The sequence below is a fragment of the Falco rusticolus genome, chromosome 2, assembly GCF_015220075.1.
Source record: "Falco rusticolus isolate bFalRus1 chromosome 2, bFalRus1.pri, whole genome shotgun sequence".
In the NCBI taxonomy this organism is placed as follows: Eukaryota; Metazoa; Chordata; class Aves; order Falconiformes; family Falconidae; genus Falco; species Falco rusticolus.
The window spans coordinates 97,690,914-97,709,795 of record NC_051188.1 but is presented as its reverse complement, the minus strand read 5'-3'; the positions used below and the strand labels follow the sequence as shown (position 1 = coordinate 97,709,795).

Below are 18,882 nucleotides of genomic sequence, written 5' to 3'. Positions count from 1 at the left end.
TGAGATGGAATCATCCTCTCACTAAATTCACAGGGATTTTAACATTCACTTCAGTGCACCACAACTCTACAAAAGGCGTAGAAGTGCAATTTAGAACAGACAATGCAACAAGTAATTGAGAGATGGAACAACCCAAATGAACTCCGAGGCAATCATCTGCTCCAAAATCTTTGTTTAAACTCCAGCAAAAGTATGTGAAGGATTTTTATTTGAAAAAGTTAGTAGATAAAACACTAAGTGAAAAGAGTGTGCCAATAAAATTTCTTTGTCTTCCACAATAAAGGAAATGGATGATAGTAGCACAAAAGTTACAATAGAAGACTCCATCCGTCAAGAGATCTCTTAAAAAGTACATTGTAGGGAACAATTGTGCAGTGGCAGGGGGATGAATTAGATGACAAAAATAAAATTAATTTGAAATATCTGAAGTGAGCTTTAGTTCTTATTTGCTACAACTGGAACAGAGGAAACTGAATACATTAATATGAGAAATATACAGGCATCACAAGCAGAGTCAATGCAGATGTACTGCAGCTAGTGATTATATTTCAAAGGTCATTGAACGATCATTCAAGATGAGTAAGGGTCATTAAAAACAGTATACAGCAGTAACATATATGAACAAGGAAGGAAAACCTCTCTATTTTCTGGCCACATCAGTTAATATATATGCTTGAGAGATGTTTAACTCATCACCTGTCAACACTGTGGTATCTTCCATAAGCAGCAGCACCTTGAAGACTGATACTTGATCTTAGAAAGCAAAGTTAAAGATGGACTAGAGAACGTTGGAGAGACAAGAAGTTTGACTCTAACTTGGGGTGAGAATTCACTCTAAAAAGAAGTGAGTCCCAGCACTGCCTGTGCCTTTACTGACAGAGCAACGTCTTCTAGCACCCAAGCAGAGTGAGCAGAGCTGGGTACTGACAACAGGGTCCACTAATAGTCCCAGGCTAGGCAAAGTGGTGATTCAGGTTCAAGGTCCATCCAGGGAGTCGTCAGGAGCAGGAGCTGATGGGAGCACAGAGCTGCAGGAAAGGCTACAACCTCGGGCCATCCAGAGACTTCTAACACAGGTAAGAAGCAGATCACTATAGGCTGGTAACTAGGTGGCAGAAAAACCTCCACATTGCAGTGATCCAAAATTAGGTGAGGTGACCAGACTGTCAGATTGCATAGTAAGCAGCAGCATAGCAATGAACAATAAATCCTACTCAGTACCTTGAACTTAAAATTAGAAATACTTTGCCCCCTTTTTCACGATGTGAGAAACATTGTTATTTTGCTAAGTGTCAGGAATGACACTATGGGAGTCTTACGAAGTTGACTGGGAATTTTAGAATCATGTCATTTAATTGGTGTCATTTTTCTTTTAAATCAGCAGAGGTTCAAATAAGGACCTGTCTACATATATGCAAAAAATAAGATACCCAGGTTAGACTGTATAGTAAAATACAAATAGTGAATTGGTTTTGCAGTACAGAGTGGCATTTTATCCATGCATCAGTGTCATGAAAGAACTGACAAGAATGGTCAGAAAAGAAAAACATGGATGAGATACAGATCCTGATTTAAGTTACACTGGCATAAAGATCTTTAAAACCTAATTAAGAAAGTGCCACTTGCTTTGCTTGTTCAATTTTCCTTTTAACACAAGACTAAAACAGTCATTTAACTTGTCAGTTAGCTATCAACTCTCTGAGAATCTTTTTATTCTTTTCCTATAGTTGTTATTGGTGGTTGGGGCAGCTCTTCATGTAAAGGCATAGGTCTCCTTCCACAAAACCACTTTATAAACTTCATTAAGTCTTATTGAACCTCATTCCTTGTCACCGGCCTTTGTCTGAATATCAAGACACAGAGGCAAAGTAATCTTTTAAATAAATTGTACAGAAACTTGCAACAATAAGTAACAAGTTCCCATAGATACATAGACATATCTTTTACTGATATTTACAGTTGTGCATGTTACAGTCTACAGGAAAGTTTTTTTTCTTGAGATTTTCTCAACAGTAGAAGGCAAGTGCTGCAGACCACTTACTGGTTTTGAGGGTCACCATACATGAAAAACTGCACAATTACATGTAAGACTTAAATAGCATCAGGTATCTAATTCACAATATGTAGGTCACAGGATAAAATTCACTTTTCCTTCACTAATAACTCCTGAGTCTTCAGGTTACTTACATCATGTTTTTGTTGGACAAAGAGCAGCCCCTTTCTCCCCTCTGAACTGTGTTCTTTTACCTTATCTTCATCCTTTTCCCATCTTTATTCCCTTTCCCTCCCTATTTCTGAGCTTCTAGTCTCACTGATAGTAAATCTTCCTGTGATCCTCTTAAATGAACAAACCCTTGTGTGAGTCTTTCCCTTCTGCAACCCCTGTCGCTTACCTTTTCTGTTTTTAGTTTCACAAGTTCCTTCACTTCCACTGTTCTCTCTAGAGAATTCTCTCAGCTTAGAAGTGGGGAGTGGGGGGAAGTTCTTTTGTTTTGTTTTGGTTTTTTAAGATCTTTTTAGCTTCTTTCTTTGCTCCTTGTTTTCTTCTTTAATGATATCAAGACATATGTTTTTACACTGCATGAAACATCTGAGTCACTCATTACTGTTTCTCGCTGAAGTCCATTACAATTTTTTAATCTACTTGATTATCGAAGATATTTTATTTCCCCTGCTTCCCAGATCACTTTGTGAGCATTGACTTCACTCTTTGTTTGCCCCCTTGTGTTTTTTTTTCCTCTCTCTCTCTACGTGGTCTTGCCCATTTTAATAGAGGCACCACAATCACGAAAAGCCTCCAGAAATCCCAAATCGTCTCCCAGATCCCTTGTTTGTGTTCAGTGTTTCAACCCCAACAGCTGGAGGAAGCAGAGTAAGCATCAAGTATCATTTACCTAAACTATCTCATTAAGTATTTTAATTTGCTATCTTGATCCTTATATCAGAGCAGCTGCAGCTGAATTTGGGTGACACAGTATGGGCATATTATTTGGTAAGTGTGAAATAACATAGCTGCTGAAAGGGAGAAGAGCATTTCTAGCTTGAATAGACACCACAAAACTGTTTTATATCAAGCTCAAGAAAATTGACCTAATCAACTGATACACATTTCTGCTAAGAGTATTTCAGGTACAAAAGTGTTTCCCCTGACAAACATGACAAATACTGTTACAATATTTTCTTGCCTCTGCTCTGCTCTGTGACAGTGGCAGCAGAGTTATTGTTAGGCTCAGGCAGTGCTATTTATACCCCAGGACTTGCAGTACTGCACTCCCTACCAGCATTCCCCTGCTTACTCTAGGAGAGAGAGAGAAATAAAGGGAAGGGGGAAAAAATTAAATCCTGTCCTTTTAAAAAAAATATTTACCCTATTCCTAATCATCCTAGGAACATAAATTTAACTTCCTAGTCCAATTGGTTAAGTTCAAATGAAATAGAGACCTTCTCTTCTTTTTCTTTGTTGTTGTTGTTGTTGTTTTTTTTTTTTTTTCTTATTTCAATTCCTTTTCTCCTGATTTAGATTGCAAACTAAGGGGCAGGGGTGGCTGCAATGTGGAAGGCACAAGCCAAACCTCTTGTACACCAATCCAACGTGCCATTCTCCCAAACTAACAAACAAAACTCAAAAAAACTTGATTATTTGGATTACTTCAGGCATGATTGAATATAGTTTCCTAGTCAAAATGATTTTGTATTAATTGAGTGTCAGACCTGAAGTAACCTTTCATCAAAATCATGCTGACCTCTCCATTAAAGTCCTACAGAAGGAACAGTTAAAATGCATTCATCTCATCTGCAGCTCCAGGAGACCCTTCTGTGTTCTTGTTTCTAGCAGGAAGGAGATTTTAGCAGGTTGTGGCACTTCAAAAGGGTAAAGCATGTTTTTCACTTTGTTGCACGCATGCATTCCTTAAGCTGGAGATTAGGAGAGAGGCAAGGTTCTTTCTCTTTGCCATCACTTACTGTCATCTGGAGAATAGCTGAAGATCTCTGCATCCATTCTGCATACCACCAAGGCAAGAAAATATTCCCATTGCTTTGCTAAAACTCTTCTCTTCCAACTCAATCATTCGTGCTGACTGGAGAACTGTGGAATGAAGATTGATTGTTGCATAAAGGTCCAAACTGGCAGGCTGCTGGATTTCTTTGGAAGACCTTAACCTTGAGGATGTCCACATGAAAACAGAACAGAGACTTCTAGAAATTTTCTTGGAAGTGAGTTTATGTAAGAAACCCTGCTGACCATCTTTAAGAGAACATCCTGTGTGTGATAAGTACTTTTGGTGGTTAGGTTCAATTCAGGATTTTGAAGGTCTTTGCATTGTTTGAACATACATCCATTGATAACTTTATTCTGCATCACAGTCCTTCAGGAAACTTCTGCTTTCCATTTCCTTAAATGCGTTGGTTCCAAATGATAGGCTCATAAGAGCTGTAATGAAATAGGTTTAAACTTTTTCTATGTACTTCAAGGCTCAATATCCATCTGAAATGCCAGATATTAGCACACCCTCAAGTTGTCCTGTAATTTCCTTTTTTGTAGTTCTAATTGGCTTAATAGCTGAACAATTTTTCCAACTTTTCTCTCTAATAAAAACAAAGGATGAAAATTCCTATTTACTTTCAGCTATTCACCCCAAAGTTTAAAACCATTTGTAATCTTTTGCTAGTTTCAGTTCTGGCAAAGAGATGCATTTTCTAACAGTGGGAGAAAAAATACTGTATTTCAGATGCTGAACTACACATATTATAATACAATAAAACCAAAAGTTCAGTCATTCAGATTTTTTTTTTTTAATATTTAGGGCTGTCTGATACTGAGATTTTTGCACCATATCACTTAGAAATGGTTTCTTTCTTAACTCAGATTTTTCATTCTGATGAAACAAAACCCTTTGCTATGTTATTATTTACACCTGATTCGATTTTCAAACTTTTTTTTTCAGATTTCCTAAGTATCCTATCAGCTTTTTAAAAGCCCTATTAGCTTTTTAAAAGTTGGAAAAAAAATCAAGTATCTGTGACACCTGTAAGAAAGTGTAATTCACCTTTGTCCTCAACTTTTTACAGTAAAATGAATGAATATTCAGTATTGTTTGGCATTGTGCAAAATTCCAGGCTACTCTTTTACAAAATTTCTACTTTTCACCTTTGAAGTAATTTTGCATAGTTAGTTCTTTGGTTTTAGATGCACTTCTTGCTATTTAAAGATTAAACACACTTTCAATTTTCAGATTAATGATTTGGAATGCTTTATTAGTACTGTGTGACAAGGGGTTTTTTGACATCCAAATTTCAAAAAATGGCTGGAGGAAATAGTTTATGAACAGATTCCTGGGGATGGTTTTGGTTGCTTTGAAGTTGTCTGAAAATATTTGGAGAAGTTGCTTAGGACTTTCTTTGCATCTTTGTCTTTTACATTTGCTCAGGATCAGGAAAATTGCTTTCTGAATCTTGCAGATCTGTTTTCACTCAGAATGATTGTATCCACTTCATGCAAGACAGTAATGATTGTCAATTTATTTTCTGATGATAAAATGCATTTTTGAAGGACAGAAAAGACAAAAGACAAGACACAATTCTGAATAAATTTCTTTTTGGGTTTTGTCATCCTTGACAAAGTGGCTATGACACATGTTCTTAAGTGTGTTGCTCCTTCAGTTCCTAACTGCCGTCTGTTACTGACTTCAGTGGAAAACCCGTACATGCAAATCAATAGCATGTCTCTCAAAAGCAATAAAAGATGGCTTTTCTGTTTTCAAGGACTTTTGAATATAGGTTGGATATGACCAATAATTTTGTGTCAACATTTGGACCAATTATTTTTTGAACCAACATTCTACTCTGTCTTCAGCATGCCATCAGCTGCTGCTTGGATAAACTGAAAATCATATGGACCATTCAGCAAGTAAATAGATTCTTCAGGCAAATCTTTAGCAAGCATCTGGATTATGTGCATCAAATAACTATGGATGGATTTTTTTTTTCCAGAGCAACATGTATTCTTCCATGTTGCTCTTAACTAAGACTTCCAAATCCAAGGCATAACACTGCATTATAGCACTCCCTATTTTGGCAGCATAGTTTCCATACCCACAGATTGTTCCCATTTGGGACTTTCTTCAACTAAGGAAAGAAAACACTGTAAGCAATCAGTCAATTCTTTTTGAAGATGATGATGAAGTATTCAGGAAAAGAATTCTTTGTCAGCTGCTACCATTCAGCAGCTAGGCTTTTGAACAGAATTGAGTGGAAGCTTCTCGTATCACAGCACTTAATCTAGATAAGGAGCTCAGTCATGAGATTTCAGTAGCTGAGCATGGTTTTTCACTGTCTTGTATTTTTCCTCTAACAGTTCGTTGTGACTATTAGATGTCCACCAATGTGTAATCCTTTCTGTTTTAAAGGATACTTAACACTGCAGTTTCTACTCTTAAGATTCTAAAATCACTGTTCCTGCTGGTCTTTTTCATGGTTTTACCTCAAATACTCTTATGTTCTGCACAGTACTTTATGCAAACCTCTTCTAGCAACAACTGATTCTCATAAACTAACATGTCTTTGAATATCACTCAGTTATTCCCCACCTACACTGGGACATAATGTGCTGTCTCTTGACTGAAGTAACAATATAACATCCTGAGATACTCTGATACTAAAGCAAGTATCAAAAATACAAGTTTTCACTGAAAGAACAATAGTTACACATTTTTAAACTCAAATAACAGATTTTTATTAGCTGTTTGAGGAATGCACATAGTCATAAAAATAATATGTGTATTTTCTATGTGCTATATATAATTTTACAATAATTTTGCAACCAAAACCTTTTTTAAATTGTTAAATTGTTGAAGAGCTAAATACATACACATATGTGATGTCTATATAAGATTAGCATAGAACCTAACAATTCTAAATGATTCTACATATATAGGGAACAGGAACAAAAGATTCAATCTAGTAATGAGAGTTATCTGAAGAATGCAATTTTCAAGTGAGTTGCAGCTTTCACCTGCTACTCTGTAGAAACATTGAGAATCGTGAGTTGGAGTGTGGGAGCTGACAACGGCTGCAGAGTGCACTTGAGATACAGGAAAAGTCTGTGGGCGAATTACATCGGTATGCTACACCTGAAGGGTTATGCTCAAAGGCATCTGAAGTCAAGGAGAAACCAGTTTCCCCATTTACAGTGAACAACGGACTTGTTTACCTTGTTCTTCTACAGAAAGAAGAAACAAAATAATATGAACAAAGGAGATGACAGTAGCAGCAAACCTATAAAGCTACTGTCATAGATTACATTCAGTAAAAATGAGGTCCAGGCAGTAACACGGCAATAGTTTCTATTCACTTCAAGAACTGCTTATCAGAAAACACTGTTTAGCCATCAGTGATGAAGAACAGAGCTATTGTAACAGAAATAACATCCCTATCCAGTGTGTCACTTCACTTAGGAAATGTTAATATATCTTACTGATAAACTGTTTTTTAATCTCATGGCTGTTACCTGTCTGTTGGAACTACGGTTGCCTGTATGAGTATGAGAGGATAAATAGATGGGTGAAGGATAATAAAACAGAAGAGAAGTCTGTTAGGGAGATTGAACTGTGAACAATTATGTTCATAGCAGATTTGCTTGAACTAATTGCAACCTACTTAATTTGAGACTGTTTAGATGTACAACTTCTGTAGTTTTGTTTTTCTTAACATGTGAAGGAAAGAGGTATTCTGAGACCTGAATAGGTTAAGTTGTTGGACAATTTAGAGAGCTGGAGAACTGCAGTAAAAGTGGATGCTAAATAAAGTAGCTGTTAAGTATTGGGACAGGATCTTTAAGGGAGCTGCAGGCTTAGAACTTGCCTGCTGTTTTAGAAGGGACCTGATATACTTGTCTGTGGGGCAGCCCTGACGACTTTACTACTAACTTCACTAAGGAAGAGACATGTAGTTATCTTTTTATATAAAGAGAGTTTGCTATCCAGATGCTTTGCAGAACAAAGGTATTGTTAATTACCAAGAGATTAACTTGATCCTTGTAGTTAACCCTCTGACAAAATGAGATTTTATATCAGCTGAGAGACACTGGGAGAGAGCTCTCTCTGATATCGAGGCTTATACAGTTCATCAGCTTTAGAGATGAGAAGTCCGATGGCTCTTTATGTCCCCTAATATTTTACACTGGCTGCTCCACAGCCACAGATGCTGACAGATAACGCTTTAGTTTTTATAATGCTTAGGAAATCAGCAGTTAAAGTCTGCTCTGCTGTTCCTCCAACACCATGTGAAGTTCCTGATCCTTGCTGAAGCAGTTACAGTGCAACAGACTGACATTGCACAGTAACAGTCTTTGCTCTCCCAAAGCTCCCTGTTTTGCACAGTATGATCATGACATTATGTAGCTACATAGCTGATAAACTAGCATCAACTCTTCAAAACCCTAGCAATGTGATTCGGACATGATGTGATGTTGCCCATGCCTTGTCCCCAGCCCCATGCATGACTTTGCAACATGCCATATGCTCTGTATATAGTCAAACCTGAACAATTCTTTATTCTGTGGTGGGAAAAAAAATCATGGCACAATTTTCTTATTTCTTTCTTTTCCCTGTGTCTAAACTATATGAGCTGCTTCTACTGACTTGCATTAATTCAGAATCCCAACTTTATGTTGCTATCTGTAAGCCCTTGAACCAGCCTAGTGCTACAGTGCCCAACACCAAAAAATGTTGGCTGAAAATGTCTTTTCAATGTCATTCAGCACAAGTGTGCCATCAAAGATGGATGTGTGGTAAGACAGCTTGACCACAAAGTTCTCATGTGCATGGCCTTACTGGAATTTCTTTTAGCTGACATTTTAATAGCTATATAATTTTTTCTGCTCTTCTTCTATCAGGGTGTTATAGTGCCCTGGATAAAATTCTCAGGTGGGGCAAATGTTGCATGGTCTGCAAAAGCACACAGTGCACTGATTAATAAAGCCCTTTGGCCTTTTATGTTCTTCATTGTCCATCTTTCCAATTAAACACTTTTAAAGAGCCTGGAGGAATGCTTAGTATAGAATTACATACCTTCCCAGAATGTAAATTCTAGTTCTCAGTAAATGAGAGGCATATTTCTGCTCTGGGAAATGTTCTGTGCATAAGTTCAAAGAAATTTATGGGGGAGTGTTAGATTTTGGTTATTTTAATTCTGAGAAAACAGCAAAGAATTCAAGTATCAAACCAACCTTTCAAAATGTTATTGGAAAGGTACATGAAAAAATGCTGCCTTCCCCTTCCCCTTCCCCTCTCCTCTCCTCTTCTCTCCTCTTCCCCAGTAAGACCCATTGCTGCTGTACACAGCCAAAGCCTTTTAACACTTGCCACCTCCTTATTGTCTGTGCCAGCAAGTCACTCTCAGCCTTTAAATCTCCTTCCCCTTTGCTGACTTCCAAGCAACATTCAGAGGGTTCTCCAGTCTATTGTGTGTAATAACCATCACCCCTCCGACCCTGATTTAAGTGCGGACTAAGTGAACTGGAAGTCTGCAGGATCTGTCATTGAATTGCTTCCTAAAGGTAAAATCTCTTACAATGTAAAAAATGCTGTGGGACAGAAGAAGCTGTAAAGAATTTAAGGTCATCTCCTGTCCTTTAAATTCATGCTATAGATTGGAACTGCAGCCTGTGACTCTTTATTCCCCTGAAACATTTCTTTCTTTAAACCTGTTTTTATCATTAAAAAATGACTGTGGTATAGTTACAGCATGGCATGTACCAGCTCGTCTTTGCTCTTCCCACGTTTTCTAGTGCTTTGCTTTCTGCTGAATTGATGAATCGATTAATGAATATTAACCACTGTAGTGCATATAAATCTGTGACAATCTGTTACTGAGTTAACAAGCTTTCTGTGAACTTAAAAAAATTGAACAAAATACCAAAAAGAGTTTTCCCCCCAATATTTAAAAATTTTGACATAATATAAAACATGTGTTTTTGTAACAGGGTACTAAGGAATGTAAATTACTGATGAGTATGTATTCCTGATGTCTGTACACACTCAAGTTGGTAGGTAGTGTGACATCATGGACCTCAGCTTTTTAGTATCCTACTTCTAAGAATAAAGTACAGATTTTTTTATGCCCATCAATTATTCTCCGGTCCATGTCTGGAGAAGGGTATGCTTCCCTGGCTGTGGGGGGACGATGTACTCCCCTGCAAGTGCCTGTCTGTTCCTGCTTTCCCTGTTCTGTGATACTTGAGGAAAATAGTAGCCATTTTTTGTTTACCCTTTTCTTGTTAAGTATTTTCAGATTCTCTGGTGTACCTTCTTTTCAAGAGTGCTTCTTGAAGGAAACAAGTGGTATCTGCTTATTCATAATCCGGGAAGTATTTAGTATTTTTAAACAGTGAAAATATTGAAGTTACACTTGTGCAGATAGTTCAATTTCTGTACACAGAAAATTAAGCCAAGAGAGAATGACCAATATATAAATGAAGACCTTTGGCTCCCATTTTACAAAGCAGAGTGTCACCTAAAAATTGTGCTATTATAACAATGATTTATTTTTATAAAAAAAAAATCTAGAGGTCTAAGTCAGAAATTTAGCATCCATTGTATGTTTTCATGTCATCACATTTAATAAAACAAGAAACTCTGTCTCCAGATGTTTACAACGAAGGCGTGGGGCAGAATGCAATGGGTTAGTAAAACAAAGAGAGCAAGAGAGAAAAAGGTAAAGATGAAGTTGTTTTGATTAGCAAAACGAAAAGTAGATATGGCCCAACAATATCTGGATGTGGTCAAGAGGCAAAGGAACATTTTAGTAAGTCTTGAAGAGGACATTGCAATGGCTTAGTAAATATTTATGCAAATCTTCCTACAACAGTTTATGTAAAAACACAAAGTCCTTTTAAGTCTTCTATGATTTAGTTAATCAGAATTCTTTCAAGAGAATGAAATGATCATAATTATTTCATCAATATGTGTAGCATGAAAATTGATGTGTTTTGCTTATTTTTGTTTTGATTACTTTTGTTTTACTCTTTCAGTATATTGCAATTTCTGTACAGAGCGAGGTTGTACCACAAGACTGATTTCCCATGATGTAAATTACAGTTGCCTAAGACTAGAGGACTTTTAGTTTGTCCTTTTGTCACCAGCTGTTTTGTGTCTGTAAATTGCAGGTGGATCTGTCTGGAAAGTTTTCTTCTTCACTCCAAACTTCAGTCCTGAAGACTCCAATGGTTGCTATGATTCTCATGTTTGCTTCTGCCACGGAGGATTCATCACACAGCATGATCCCCCACTGCTATTTGATCTCTCCAGAGACCCTGAAGAGAAAGTCCCACTGACTCCAGAAACGGAGAGCCGTTTCTATGAAATCCTCGAGGTTGTACACCTAGCAGTAAACAACCACATGAGATCCCTGCATGCTGTCCCTGACCAGCTGTCATGGGACAACCTTCTGTGGAAGCCATGGCTCCAGCTATGCTGCTCATCTCTTCTTCAGTCTTGCTACTGTGATTATGACTCAGAGGAGAGCCTGCTGGAGGTGCATTCGGTATAAACAAGTTGCAATTCCCTTTCAGAAATGGGAACAAGAGAGTGTGGGTAGCTGACTTGAACCACTGTGGTGCTAGCCTTCAGAAGGTTTTATGTAGGAGGACGCAGAAGAGTATTTCAGTCAAGAAAATGTCCCAAGAGAAGAAGAGCAAGCACACCTTCTCTGTCTTTGTAATACAAGAATCAGTATAAAATATGTTGCCATCCTCATCCACAAATGGCTAGGCTGTAGGCACTTTCTAGATGAGATAATTTTCTAGATCTTCAGCTTGACCTTTTTCTTACACAAGGTAAAAGGAAATTTACCTATAGTTTTTGTCAATTACAACCACTAAATGCATACTTTCCAGTCCTTTTTGCTAAGGGACACCATTAGTAGGACATAGCACCAAATAATTTAAACTAGAGAGATAACAGTTGAGAGGTCCACCCGTGACTGTAATTTGGTAACTGATAGATAGGTAAAGAGCAGACCTGCAAGAGCATCGCTATGAACAAGCATCATGGATATGAAATAATAAACAGATTGCCAACGATCTAACATTGTATGTGCCATAAAAATGTAGGGAGTATGTAGTGGAAGACCATCCATCCACATTAAAATGGTGCTCCCTAGCTAGTGTCTTATTGCATGGCAACAAATTTTGTTTCAAAAAGAAACCTCTTCAAGTGCACTAATCGTGTGCTTCAGTGTGTACCATATGTGTATATATGTGTGTGTGTATAAACATATATACATATATATATATATATGCAAGCCAAATTCATACACCACCATCCCAAAAACCACAAATCCTTCAATCCCTGATACAGACACTCCCTTATTGTTACCACCCAGCTGCTAAAATGAAAGATTTGGTCCGTACTTGATAGCTGAGTTCCAAATTCACATGATACTACAAAGATACTTTTCACTCGCTACCTAGCATACCTATTCTTCCATTGATGAATGTAATGTGCATCACAAATAAATAAAATTTGGTCTTCCTTTAAATATCTTTGCCATCGTTTAAGCTCTTTCAATAGGATCTATCATTTTCTGAGAAGAAGCTTGGGCTTGAGCACTTAAAGCCAAATATAACTGTCACTGAATTCTTAGCAAGGCCTTGGGAAATCTGTAGTACTTCAGGGCTAATTTCTGTATCAGTTTTTATCTGCATCTTATTCAGGCACATTTTCTTTCCACTCTGCAGGCAGGCAAACTATATTCTTTGGCAGATTGTACCAGAGAAGAATATATCAGCAAAATACTAAAATGATTTGATGCCTGATAATAAAAGGTGACTTGTTCCTTATCAGAAAACACTAGTTAATTCCAACATTATAATGTATTATAATCCGTTTGGTGCAAAAGTGATCTGTGATGATAGTAATGCAATAGCTTCAGTCAGCCAACATTAAGATTGTGACCTGATTCTTGGGAACTGTTGAAGCCTGTCCTATAAAAATATATTGTGATATATGGTATATTTCTCTGTCTGCAAAACCTAGATTTATTTGATTTTTCTGCTGCAGTTTCATTCAACATTTCATTCTCCACACTATCCAGATGCTTGTCCTGGGAAATGCTGTACTTTTTCCTTGCAGTGCTATTTTTGATGTTTCACCTCGTGTTCATGATTGTGTATCTTAAGTATGTGCTCTGCAAGCTCTCTGTAGGTAGCAAAGTCCTGTGTATGCTGATAGTCTGTCCAGGCATTTCCCTGATAACCGTTCAGGACTGTTTATACTGTACCTGAAAAGCTGTCTGGTGGCCATTCATGTGGCATAATTTGCTCTTTGCTTTATTTAGTCACTGAATGTACTACATAAACTTGGGAAGAAAGATGCCAGCAGTTTGAATGTAAATACTCTTCTAGTGATAGTGGCTGCCTCTTGACATCATGGCAGGATCCGTACATCCCAAACTTGGTTGTCACCACGTGGCCCAAGAACCCCTTGGGACATGGTGCTGGTGCCTGCGTGCCACCCCCTGCAGCAGGTAAGCAGCCCAGGCAGTGGCCATCTGCACTGAGCACCATGGTGGGGGGGTGCTCTCTCCACCTGCCGCAGCTCTGCTGCAGCTTACACAAAACTTTTCAAGCAAATACTCCTGATGAAGCATATGAGCAAGAATATGTTGTGTATTATGTGTACGGCAGTAACTCAGACAAGGTGTTTGGTGTCATTGAATCTGTTTTGTTCTGATGGTTTGCTGGGTTGTGACCTTACAGGGAGCTCAATTTATATTCTCAAGGACATCCACATCTACTTCTTTCCAACAAGAAGATGCTATGTTGCTATTAATTCTTTTCTTTCTGCAGGTGTAAAAAATGTTTGTTCTGTTAGGCAGAACAGCTGTTCCATGCTGTCTGACTGAACTATCAAAAAATGATGATTTGTCTGTTGCTCTGATTTCTTCTTGCCTGAATATAGCCTTTCCTTTGTAACCTCCTTGGCTTTTGGTGCCATCTCTCTAATCTCCTTTCTTGAAATGTCCACACCCCTCAAATACTTTTCCACCTGTTTCTTTGCCACTTAGTCCTCCTGTTTGCTTGTCATATTGATCGCTATGGCTAATTCTTCCCTAGTCAGAAAATGAAAAGTGGTCTTTGCGAGAAGATTTTACTCTTAGGGTTCCTTGACTCTGCTAATGTCCTACTTATTTAAGGGCTAGCAAGGATTAACTTTGCATTATGAAATCTAAAACATGAAAACACACCCAAGACATCCTGAATACCCTGAATAATAAGAGTTGCTTCTTGTTTGTGGCAAAAGCTTTGTATTTTCCAAAATATAATTTATTGCAGCATTTAATATTTTGACTTAAGCAGTAAAATCTGAAATCCATTTTTACAATTGTTCCTTCAAGAAAGATTCTATTAAGAATAGGGCAGTATTTTTCATACTTTATGTTAAAGCCATTCCATTTAAAGACTAAAATAAACCTTCCCTGTATTGCAAATGTATTAGACCTTTCAGTACTGTGCCTTCTGTTCTGGAGATGGCATGTCAGATCATGGTAATTAAAGTAGTCTTGTTTATCTGCAAAACAAAATGAGAAGCATTGTACACTATTTTTGTAATGGCACCACCTGATCTAATAAGGAAAAGATTTGTGTTTTCACAACAGGTTATTGAAGGGATATATGTGATTCACAATTTATTGACAAGGGATGCTCAAGGAGAACGTGCCGCTCTGGTACTTTGGCAGTAACTTTCAAGCTGCCATTTAATGAGCATTGGTATTGTAACATGGTCCCTGTTTGTGAATATGTCAGTTTAAACTGTGAGTTAAGCTTCAGAGGGAAGTGTATTCCTTTACAGTATCATTTAACTGTGTCCTAGTTTGTGACAGAGTCCCTGTAAGGGCAAGAGCAAGTCATTTAGCTCTGTTCTCAGCTCCTCCTCTGCACCCACAGAAGGATAATGGTATTTCTTTAACTGTTGACAATACTGAAAAAAACAAAAAAATGCTGTAAGTGGTAACCTGGTAAAGGTGAACTTTCTAGTCAATAAGACACCTTCTTTATAGAAGGTATGCTTTAAGAGCTGGAAAACTAGGATGTAGAAGATCCCTCTATACTAGGAAGTATAAGATACCCTTCAGGTTTGCAGATAGGTTCTGTGCTTACTGTTTAGCCCATGTGGGATCAGGGCCTGGAGGAGCGGGAACAGATGGCTAAAAAATATGCGCACTGGGGAGTCACAGAAAGATAGTCATATATTTCTAATTATATTTACTCTCTCTTTTAGTAGACATTGGAGACTACGTGGAATTACTTAAATAATATTTCTCCCCGGGGAGTGGATGTCACAGGTTCCTGGCTCTTAAAAATAGAGATGTCCTGACTTGCCTCAGATGACTGTATCAGAAAAAGAAAAAAAAAAAAAAGAAAAAGGAAATATGGGCCTCTGAAGATAGGTGTTAGCTCACTGAAATCCAACAGAAAGTTTGCAGAGAACTAAGTGAATACGGTCTGTATCCTTTACAGCTCAGTGAGGATCATCACTTGCCAGCAATAGTTGATTTCACATTGTAGTAATGTGAGATCTGGGTTCAGATGTGTGGACAATGTAAAAAATTTCGCATGAGATGTCACCTGGTATAGGAGCAAATGGAAAAAGGAAAAGAGGGCAAGCATAGCTACCAAAATCCTATGTTCTAATAGAGTACATGTGTTAAAACATAGCGGGTTTTGACTTACATTAGGACATGATAGTTTTGTGCGTAAGACAGACCTTTTCATCTTCTCTGTCATTTACCTTTCCTGTGGCATTGTGTTGTGGTTTAACCCCGGCTGGTAGCCAAGCCCCATGCAGCCACTCACTCACTCCCCCTCACCCAGAGGGACGGGGAGGAGAATCGGAAAGGAATGTAAAACTCGAGGGTTGATTTAAGAACAATTTTAATAGGTAAAGCAAAAGCCACACATGCAAGCAAAGCAAAACAAGGAATTAATTCTCTGCATCCCATGGGCAGACAGGTGTTCAGCCATCTCCAGCAAAGCCGGGCTCCATCACCCTCAATAGTTACTTGGGAAGACAAACACCATAATGTTGATGTATCCCCCTTCCTTATTCTTCCCCCAGTTTATATACTCAGCGTGACATCATATGGTATGGAATACCTCTTTGCCCAGTTCAGGTCACCTGTCCTGGCTGTGTCCCCTCCCAATTCCCCGTGCCCCTCCAGCCCTCTCGCTGGCAGGGCCCAAGGAACGGAAAAGTCCTTGACTTCGTATAACCATCATCCAGCAACAACTAAAACCATCAGCGTGCTAGAACATTGTTCTCACACCAAATCCAAAACACAGCACTGCACCAGCTGCTAGGAAGAAAATTAACAGCTGAAAACAGGACACGTTGCCTGTGCAGCATCTGAAATATGCTCTGAGAAGCTCATTTTTAGTCAGAGCCCACCCTGCCCAGGTCACTGCAAGCAGAGCGGCTGCTGTGTGGGCAGGAGGAAAGGCTGGCACAGCCACACTCTGCACTATGAACCACCAGGGAGCAAAAGGATTCTGGAGGTTATCTCCAACCTGAAGACAGAGGCTTAAGAATTGCTGGTTCCTCTGGGTCTGTCAGGGACTGCAGGTGACCAGGAGGAATGAGGTCACCTCTGCGGCCAGCTGGGCTGCAGTGTATTCTGCAGCAGTATCCTTCAGTGTCAGGCTGTCAGATGGAAATTTGCTGGGGCCCCACAGGATGCAGGACCCCTTGTCTCTGAGTAAAACAGCAAGGAGGCTACTCCTGAATCGTTATTCAGTAGGTGACAGATCATAATCTGAAGCTCTGGGTCTAAGACAGCAACAGTCATGCATTTTGTTCTCTGGAAGACCAGAAGACCTGAGCAAGGCTCTAGAGACTCCCAGTTTTACAGGCTGCTAAAACTGGAAATAATTCAAGGAGTCCTGGAAACACCCTGATAGATTATATGGCTTTTCCAAAATTTTTTGGTATTCTTGGTAGCTTCTATTTACAATAAGAATCTGCCTAAACCTTCATCTATACAGCAAACGGTGTTGCAAATTGCTTCTAAGACTACCCACAATGGCTTTAACTTACTAGTTCAGTACTGAGAAAAGTTAGCTTGTGCCAGCAAAAGGTTCAGCAACTGAAGGTTTCTTACACATATGGGAAGATGCTGAATTCCAGACTCCCACTGAAGCTTGCACTATGCTGGCTGGTAAGATAAAAACTGGCTTGATTATCCTCACATCTCTAATTGTACCATCAAAGTTATGAAACATTGCAGACCTCGCAGGATGTGGGTTATAGTTTTTGCAATGCTTATACAACATCTCCTGAATACTTAAAAAACATTCCTATAATATAAATCATACTAGATTCACTATGTTGATTAATGTTAGTCTTACCTATAAAACAATGGTGCCACATGTATTTTCCTCCAAAAAGAAAACTATATTTGAAGAAAATAGATTCAGCATATATGGTCAGCTCAGTTACAAAAAGCCCTCCAACACTGTTTATTCTACAGTTATCTAATAATAAAGCCTTTTTATGCAGATAATATTTTATTCTATCTGATTTATGTGAAAAATACTGGGAAACAGTTGAAATTATAAGGCAGAGGTCTTCATTGTGTCACTTATTTTAAGAGAATTTGATATGAAGTTGCTTTGGGTAGCAATATTTGTTACAAAAGATTAGACAGAAAGCATCTCAAAAGCCTTATGGACTGGAGCTGGGCTGCAAGGGAGTAACTTAATATGGTCTTCATTGCTCACAAAATGGAAAACCAAGCTATAAAGAAAAAAAACCCACAACTTTCAAAATGGTTTGCCTGTGCTGATAGTGATAAAAAGAACAGTAGAAGTTTGTACCATGTGTGAGATCGTCTTTCATTTTTTCCTCATTTTCATCTTCTATGTTATACCTCCTTCTGCCAAACAGACAAAATATTCAGGTTTAGGAAAATGCGCTGATTGATTTGTAATTCAACCCTGCCTGGTCATATGTAATGTACTGGGAAGTAATGGATTAATGCCACTGTCTGGATAACTGTTTAAGCTCCAGGAAGATTGTTAGAATAGGAATTTTAGATCCTAACACCTCCCTGTCCAATGCACATGAAAAGCACAGTCATCCAGTGACATGTCATTACTCACAAAGCTTTTAAAGAGCATATTATTCTGCAAAAAGAGCTGCTTCTTGCCCCATCCTTCTCCCCTATGATACTTACTGAAAATAAAGGGAAGTCCTCTCTGATACTACGATTTATGCTACTGAATGACAGCCTTCTTTGATTATCTTTCAACAAAATTCAGTCACAAGAGGCCATCCCTAGCAGCTAGATGGCATTCTGCCCTTTCTGGAAATTAATGATAAAAGTCTTTTGCTAGAGCTCAGGCAGCTGTATTAATGTGCACTAAATGAATGCTGCAGACACTTAGTTTTGCCCATCAGTTTTTAAGCACTCAGTAACAGACTGTGTAGGGGGATGTCATCTTCACATTTTAAACCTGTGCTCAATTTCAGGTATTTCTTCTATGTCTCCTTTCTGGTCTCCAGACCTATGTTGGAGAATGTAATTTCAATTTTAAAAGTTGGCTTGTCAGATTTACTAAGACTGTTTTATGAAAATGTGAACACTTTCTTTGCATGAAAGGTTTTTACACCATGAGATGAATCAAGGTGATTAGCCATTGAAATCCAGACTGCGGCCTCCACAGATTAATGCCAGGTTCTGGATCTTAATGGATGATCACCTTGGTCTAATGGTATAACAACCTCTTTTCATGCAAGAAACAATCTACATCCACAAAACTGTCTTTGATAAACCTGTAGAAAGGCAGCAATGTTGCAGGACTCTCTCAAAGAATTGTATCTGATTAAG

The 18,882-nt window shown here is 38.3% G+C and overlaps 1 protein-coding gene across 12 annotated transcripts in view; it reads left to right on the top strand.

The window, feature by feature from the left end:
• The window catches only part of STS (steroid sulfatase), a 121,146-nt gene extending 105,744 nt beyond the window's left edge, over positions 1–15,402 (top strand). For 11 of the 12 annotated variants that reach the window (XM_037377533.1, XM_037377527.1, XM_037377538.1 and 8 more), the window contains one exon: positions 11,165–15,402. In XM_037377533.1, the coding sequence (XP_037233430.1) occupies positions 11,165–11,547 (383 nt within the window). In that variant the 3' untranslated portion in view covers positions 11,548–15,402. The remainder of the gene's footprint in view (positions 1–11,164) is intronic. The other variant, XM_037377532.1, reaches the window with a different exon arrangement.
• Positions 15,403–18,882: the final 3,480 nt, after the last annotated feature.